General features: G+C 46.5%; 1 protein-coding gene across 1 annotated transcript; it reads right to left on the bottom strand.

Moving 5' to 3' along the window:
* Positions 1 to 1,428: 1,428 nt before the first annotated feature.
* On the bottom strand, positions 1,429 to 8,218 carry LOC144590789 (snaclec A8-like; the record flags this gene model as incomplete). The annotated part of the gene is made up of 6 exons (XM_078395219.1): positions 1,429 to 1,634; positions 5,217 to 5,313; positions 5,871 to 6,011; positions 6,707 to 6,840; positions 7,988 to 8,058; positions 8,136 to 8,218. Coding segments are annotated over 6 exons (597 nt in total), but the record flags the coding sequence as incomplete, so codon positions are not given.
* Positions 8,219 to 8,325: the final 107 nt, after the last annotated feature.

The following is an 8,325-nucleotide window of genomic DNA, read 5'->3' as shown; positions in this document are numbered from 1 at the left end:
CAGGGCACGATGACTAACCGGTGGCTGGGTGAGGCTCTATAAGGCACTGGACAGAACATTTGGAGAAATTGGCAATTTTGGACCCCATATCTGAGGAAGGATGTGCTGACACTGGAGAGGATCCAGAGGAGGTTTACGAGAATGATCCCAGGAATTACTGGGTTAAAACATGAGTGTTTGACGGCACTGGGCGTGTACTTGCTGGAGTTTAGAAGGATGTGGTGGACCTCAATTAAACTTACTGAATAATGAAAGGCCTGGATCGAGTGGATGTGAAGAGGGTATTTCCACTAATGGGAGAGTATCGGACCAGAAGTCATAGCCTCAGAATGTAAGGATGATCCTTTAGGAAGGAGATTTATTTAGTCAGAGGGTGTTGAATCTGTGGAATTCTTTGCCACAGAAAGCTGTGGATGCTGTCAATGGATATTTTTTAAGGCAACGATTCATAGATTCTTGGTTAATACAGGTGTCAGAGGTTATGGGGAGAAGGCAGGAGAATGGGGTAAAGAGGGAAAGATGTATCAGCCATAATTGAAAGGTGGAGCAGACTTGGGCCAAATTGCCTAATTCTGCTCCTATCACTTATGAACTTATGAACTCTCAATAACTTGATATGGAACTCATCAGGACCCTGGGGATTTATCCACCTCAATGGTCTTCAAGAGACCCAGCACCACTTCCATCTTGATCTCTAACTGCCCGAGGATGTTTGTACACATCACACTAATCCCACTATGTCCTTCTCCTTGGTGAATTCAGATGCAAATTGCTCGCTTAATATCTTGTGCACATCCTCTGATTCCAAACATAAAGTTCCTGCTTTATCCTTGAGTGATCATACCTTCTCTCCGGCCACCCACTTGTTTTTAACGTAGGTATAAAATGTAATGAAATAGGAAGCAAGAGTGAGAGGAGTGAATAAACCAAGTGGGTGAGAGTGAAGTAATGTTGAGTTACTCCCACCATCTCTCTCACTCTGCATCAGGGCATTGACTGGAGAGTTGGGCAAGGCTTGACTTCCTTCACATCTTGTCCCGACACCTGCCAAGACTGCCACAATCATGGGGAATTTGCCCGACACCAGGTTGAGCTGATTTATAAACAGACAGCAGAGGTTTTCATACAGATGTGCTGAGGAATTTCTGGGCCCAGTTCATCTTCTGCAGCCCACCCACAGGACTGTGAAAGCTCTCTCCCTGCAACTATTCCACTAACTCCCCATGTATCCTCTCCACAGCCTTTATTTCTCTCCCAGGTGCGGTGTCCGGGACCCGACACACCAGGTGCGGCCGAAGGACAAGAGTTCAAGTGTGTGCCGCCTTCTCCTCAGCGCAGCACTGCGTGCAGAGGTGGGGAGGAAGTAACAGTGGGACAGGAAGGCTGCGAGAAACTGGACTCACACAGCACCAAACACACAGCTCATGATGCAGTTCTCTTTATTATTGGCTGAGAAGCTAAGTGAGTACAGTCACCACAGACAGTGAGAGCGGCTACAAAGAAATCAAAGCACTGGATCCACTGCTGGAAAGGATGAGTGGACCATTCTGGAGTCTTCTAAACTCAGTGCAATCGGTAAGTACAAACAAAAGGACGTCTGTGGCCACACCTTATCGACCTCCAAGATCCATTCCCTAGAAGCAGGAAAGGAGAAAACATTTTCCTGTTAGTCCACAAGAAAATTGCTGCAGATGCGGAATGTCTTAAATAAATAATTAAATGCTGGAAATACTCGATCTGTCAGATGAAACAAACAGGTGTTGAGGGAAATGATATCTCGAGAAGAAATAGAAGGTTCATAATTTTAAATGTTATCTCTGTGCCTCTCTCCACAGGTGCTGCCTGACCTGCTGAGTGTTTCCAGCATTTCCTGTTTTCTACCTGGTCTAAAAGTACCATCTATTTGAGTCAGAGTCTGTGAGCCATTAATGTTCCCTGACTCTTGATCGGTGAGTTTTCCTTGTAAATAAAGGGAGTCACTTCTGTGGAGGTGCCAGGTGCAGTCAGAGTGTGTGTTGCTGAAACCTGAAGCCCCCAATATTTACGGGGGTTTGGACTGTCCCAGCCTGAAGTGTGTGGGCTCTCCCTGGGCTGGAACTCCCTGTGTGGGCTGGACAACACGTCTGTGCCGTCAGATAAACCCAGCCCTCCCCATTCCATTGACCTCACGCAACGGGTGCAGAGTCTGGAATCTCTGGAGCTGGAACTTGTGCAACCGATGTCATGTCTAAATCTGGGGATTTTACACCAGTGCACATTCCCATATCTGTAGCGTTACACCCAGTGTTTGTAGAGTTAGGGTGTTCCCATGCACGTAGAGCACAGAAACAGACCACTCGGCCCATGGATCCGTGCTACTGTTGCTGCTCCTCACCAGCCTCCCCCCTCCCTTCATCCGACCCCATCAACACATCCGTCTATTCCTTTCTCCATCTACCTCTCCCTTAGGTACATCTGTGCTCTCTGCCCCGATGACGTGCTCCTGAGCTCCACCTGCTGTGCACGAATGGAACAGTGAGCTCCATGACTTCTCTGCTCCACAGCCTCTCTAATGTTTATTGAACAGTCAAATGGCTGAGTAGTTCTTTCTTTATAGAAACATAGAAAATAGGTGCAGGAGGAGGCCATTTGGCCCTTCGAGTCAGCACCACCATTCATTGTGATCATGGCTGATCATCCACAATCAGTAACACGTGCCTGCCTTCTCCCAATATCCCTTGATTCCACTAGCCCCAGAGCTCTATCTAACTCTCTCTTAAATTCATCCAGTGATTTCGCCTCCACTGCTCTCTGTGGCAGAGAATTCCACAAATTCACAACTCTCTGGGTGAAAAAGTTCCTTCTCACCTCAGTTTTAAATGGCCTCCCCTTTATTCTAAGACTGTGGCCCCTGGTTCTGGACTCCCCAAACATTGGGAACATTTTTCCTGCATCTAGCTTGTCCAGTCCTTTTATAATTTTATATGTCTCTATAAGATCCCCTCTCATCCTTCTAAACTCCAGTGAATACAAGCCTAGTCTTTTCAATCTTTCCTCATATGACAGTCCCGCCATCCCAGGGATCAATCTCATGAACCTACGCCCACTACCTCAATTGCAAGGATGTCCTTCCTCAAATTAGGAGACTAAAACTGTACCCAATACTCCAGATGTGGTCTTACCAGGGCCCTATACAACTGCAGAAGAACATCTTTACTCCTATACTGAAATCCTCTCGTTGTGAAGGCCAACATGCCATTAGCTTTCTTCACGGCCTGCAGTACCTGCACGCCAACTTTCAGTGACTGGTGAACAAGGACACCCAGATCTCGCTGCACTTCCCCCTTACCTAACCCGACACCATTGAGATAATAATCTGCCTCCTTTTTTTTTGCCGCCAAAGTGGAAAACCTCACATTTATCTACATTATACTGCATCTGCCATGCATCTGCCCACTCACTCAACCTGTCCAGGTCACTCTGCAACCTCCTAACATCCTCTTTGCAGTTCCCACTGCCACCCAGCTTTGTGTCATCTGCAAACTTGCTAGTGTTATTTCTAATTCCTTCATCCAAATCAATACATATGGTAAATAGTTGCGGCCCCAACACTGAGCCTTGCGGCACACCACTCACCACTGCCTGCCATTCTGAAAAGGACCCGTTTACTCCTACTCTTTGCTTCCTGTCTGCCAACCAATTCCCTATCCATGTCAACACTCTACCCCAACACCATGTGCTCTAATTTTGCTCACCAATCTCCCGTGAGGGACCTCATCAAATGGTTTCTGAAAGTCTAGAAACACTACATCCATTGGCTCCCCTTCATCCATTTTACTTGTCACCACCTCAAAATATCCCAGAAGATTAGTAAAGCATGATTTCCCTTTCATAAATCCATGCTAACTTGGACTTATCCTTTTACTGCTATCCAAATGCACTGTTATAAACTCTTTAGTAATTGACTCCAGCATCTTCCCCACCACTGATGTCAGGCTAACTGGTCTGTAATTCCTCGTTTTCTCTCTCTTTCTTAAAAAGTGGGATAACATTAGCTATCCTCCAATCCACAGGAACTGATCCTGAATCTATTGAACATTGGAAAATGATCACCAATGCGTCCACTATTTCTAGAGCCACCTCCCTGAGTACCCTGGGATGCAGACCATCAGGCCCTGGGGATTTATCAACCTTCAGTCCCATCAGTCTACCCAATACTATTTCTCGCCTAATGCAAATTTCTTTCCTCTATCCCCCTAGATCCTCTGTCCTCTAGTACATCTGGGAGATTGTTTGTGTCTTCCTTAGTGAAGACAGATCCGAAGTACCTGTTCAACTCCTCTGCCATTTCCTTGTTATGCATAATAATTTCACCCTCGTCTGCCTTCAAGGGACCTACATTTGTCTTTGCTAATCTTTTTCTCTTAACACACCTAAAGAAGCTTTTACCGTCCTTTTATATTCTTGGCCAGCTTCCCCTCTGATTCATCTTTTCAGCCTGTATTCCCCGTTTTGTTACCTTCTGTTGTCCTTTGAATGTTTCCTAATCCTCTGACTTCCTGCTACTCTTTGCTGTGTTATATATCTTTTCTTTTAGTTTTATTCCATCCCTAACTTCCCTTGTCAGCCACGGTTGCTTCCTACTCCCCTTAGAATCTTTCTTCCGCTTTGGAATGAAATGATCCTGCATCTTCCGGATTATGCCCAGAAATTCATGCCATTGCTGTTCCACCGTCATTCCTGCTAGGATCCCTTTCCAGTCTACCTTGGCCAGCTCCTCTCTCATGCCTTCATAGTCCCCTTTGTTCAACTGCAACACTGACACTTCTGATTTAACCTCTTCCCCCTCAAATTGAAGATTAAAACGAATCATATTATGATCACTACCTCCAAGCAGCTCCTTTACCTCGAGTTCTCTTTATCAAATCTGGTTCATTGGACAACACTAAATCCAGAATGTGTCATGCCACACTGTACCTTCCTCTAACTCCAGTGTTGCCCCCTTGTACATTCCTCCTGCACAGTTACACTCGGTGTCTGTTCCCCTGACTCCTGCATTACATCCCATACATCCTCCTCTCACTGCTGGGCAGTCAGTCCAGTTCTGCAGAGCACAGGACCCATGGGGTTGGTTCCCTCCCTCTGTGTAACAGCAGGTCTGTGGAGGTCACCTCCTGTTCAAAACTGTCTCAAATTAACTTCCAACAAAACACCATTTCTGTCACTGTTACACTTACGACGAATGAGCCAACAACGTCGTCTTCTATTTCCTTCATCAGCATCACAGCGTCGATATTTCGAAGATGATCCATCGATCCATGTGAAAGACCCTCCCTGGGGGTGTAAATGAATGGTCATTGGTGTTGGAATGCTGAGTCAGCTGCCATGAACAATACAGGGAGGAGCTGTACCTGAGCCGGAGTGAGAGCAGAATACGAGCAGCCGGGACAAGTAGGGCAGTGGATGGGAGTTTAAACTATGGACTGGCAGGGTGGGGGAATCTCATGGAAGTAACAGGATCCTTGGGATGAAACTGACAGGATCTGAGAGTAAAGGTCAGAGAAGAGGAATATTGGTAACTCAGAAAATGAGTAAAAGATGGTAATTGAACACAAATATAATGTAGGATCGCTCAGACAAAGACAGAGACGTCCAGTTTTATCCGTGTGAGTTTGCACCTTCTCCCTGTGACCGAGCGGGTTTCCAGTGAGTGCTCCGGGCGTCATGTGTAACTCTATCTCTGAACAACGATGTGACACCAGAGATCCATCAAAGTGTTGACTTTAACCTGCCCTCTGAAAAGGGCAGTGGATGACCAGGGAAGGACAACAAATGCAGGTCTGGCCAGTGTGGTGACGACCTGTAAGCTAACGTGTCATCATTAACTGTACCTTAGCTTTGTTGTTTAGGCCAATCCAAACATGTCTCTTCGGTTTGCAAGATGCGCGAATCACTTCCAGAATGAATTTGTTGTGTATGAGCGAGGTCACAGTTGCCAGATGTCCAGAATGTGGTTGACGTTTGCAAAACGCCTTTAAACAAACAAAATAGTTTATTTGTTGAGAATTAGTGCGTCTCAAGATCCCTCAAATAAATCGTCAAAAGAGACATTGGCAATGGGTAACTTTATCCCCGAGACACAGAGTTCTCGTTCTTTAATCAAGAACCCCAGCTCTGCGTTAACTCCTGGATTTAGTTTAGTGTAGTATAGAGATACAGCGAGGAAACAGGCCCTTCGGCCCATCGGGTCGGCGCTAACCAGCGATCCCCACACATTAACACTATCCTATATCCACTAGGGACAATTTTTACATTTACCAAGCCAATTAACCTTTGTACGTCTTTGGAGTGTGGGAAGAAACCGAAGATCTGGGTGAAAACCCACGCTGGTCACGAGGAGAACGTACAAACTCCGTCCAGACAGCACCTGTAGTCGGGATGGAACCCGGGTCTCCGACGCTGCATTCACTGTGTGGCAGCAACTCTGCCGCTGCGCCACCGTGACCGTATTGGGGAATGTGGAGCTTCCCCCAAATCTCAATATTTCACCCACTGGTCCGAGCGATAGAAACCGGAGCCTCCGGCTGCAGTGAAGCGCACCCGTGGAACACATGGACTCATCGCAGGCAATTCAACGACAGGCTGTGCTGTGAGTTCATGGGAATGAACCAGCAGAGAGCAATGTTCCCCAGACCTCCCAGAGCAACCACTGGTTTCAGGGACTTACCTCAGCACTTGCCCATGTCCTTGCCCGAGGAAAATAGCGGTAACAGTTGTTTAGTCTAGGATATTTATACCAGCCTTTCACACAGCGTCCTTGGGATAGAACACGGGTCTCCTCTTCCAATGAATTGTTTGCTCCTGTAAATTGAAGAGATTCAGAATTTTAAACCAACTGAAGTGTCGTCCTGAGTGAGACCGATTGTCTGTTTTTGGCACATGTCCTCTCATTCATTCCTATCTATGGCCCTGTGTAAATGTCTATTCAATTCTACCTGTCTGTACTGCTTCCTCTGGCATCTTCATTGGAAACACTTGCTCTATCCCCTTTCAATCTTTCCACTTGCACCCTAAACCTATGCCCTCTGGTTTTACACTCCTCACGTGATTTTATAAACCTCTAAATACTCACCCTGAAGCCAACTTCAGTCCAACGGCAATAGACCCAACCTATCTTATAACTCTCAGCCAGTTCTGATACCATCCTTGTGAATATTTACTGGACCCTCTCTCACATCCTCCTATAGCTGGGCAATCAGAACAGCACACAATTTCCAGGTGCAGTCTCAGCAACATCTTCTACAACTGTAACATGTATCCTAACTCTTTTAATCAAAGGCTCAGCTGATGTGGGCAAGAGTGCCAAACACATTCTTCACCAACTTGTCCACCTACATCACCACTTTCAGGGAACTGTGTACTAATAGTGTAATTGTACCCTGGGGTCTCTCTGCTCCACAATAACCCCAGGGCTTTGTTTCATGAATGAAATTAGTTTTCTTCCTTTGTGATCTGCTACTGATCACACACAAACACGTCACAGAGAATTTGAATTAAATTTCCATTGACCACTGTAAATACAATCATTCTCTGTCTCTCTCCTCTGTACCATTGCCAGCACTCTGGCCATCCTCCCTCAAGCCTCCATCCTCACCCTCACAGCGGGCAAGTACACTGCACCCGTTGCATTGGACCAGTGCCTGCAGAACCTTCTCCTCTGCATCCCCTGGGTTCCTGACAGAGAGTCACATATCCCTCTTCCTGCAACTCTGTTTTTTTCTGTGAAGCGTCACCGTAGAGAAATCTCTGTCTCCTGATGTGGAGGAGAGTCTCCAACTCACCTTCCAACTCAGCAGCTGTGAGATGAGTATCCCAGACAAGAGACATTTCCTACCACATCCCGACCACTCCCAATGTCCACAAATTCCCATGATCCACAGTCCCAACACAGTGCATTAATTCCTCACACCAATATATTTCTAAAGCTCCTGGAATCAATGGACCTTACCTGTCACATCACTGGCAAGCAGTGCGGTCAGCACCAAAACCCACACCAACATCATGTTTCCTTCCTCGAACCTGAAACACAAGAAAACGATTCATCATTAGTGTCAAGTTTCAGAGTGAAGGTGGGCATATCCTGCTGCTGTTCCCACCTGTCTCTCTCCCAGCTCTCTGTGTGGATGAGGTTTCCAATGCTGCCGCATCTTATATACCTGTAGTTCTGGCATCTTGGAGGCTTTTGGAACCATTGGAATCAAACGCAATTGGGTGCAGCAATCTACATAAAACTCCTGCGGACCAATCACTGACTGACAGATGAGCACAAGATGAACAGGAAGCCAC

Source organism: Rhinoraja longicauda, unplaced genomic scaffold (genome assembly GCF_053455715.1).
Source record: "Rhinoraja longicauda isolate Sanriku21f unplaced genomic scaffold, sRhiLon1.1 Scf000324, whole genome shotgun sequence".
Taxonomy (NCBI): Eukaryota; Metazoa; Chordata; class Chondrichthyes; order Rajiformes; family Arhynchobatidae; genus Rhinoraja; species Rhinoraja longicauda.
This window is presented reverse-complemented; position numbering and strand designations above follow the sequence as displayed.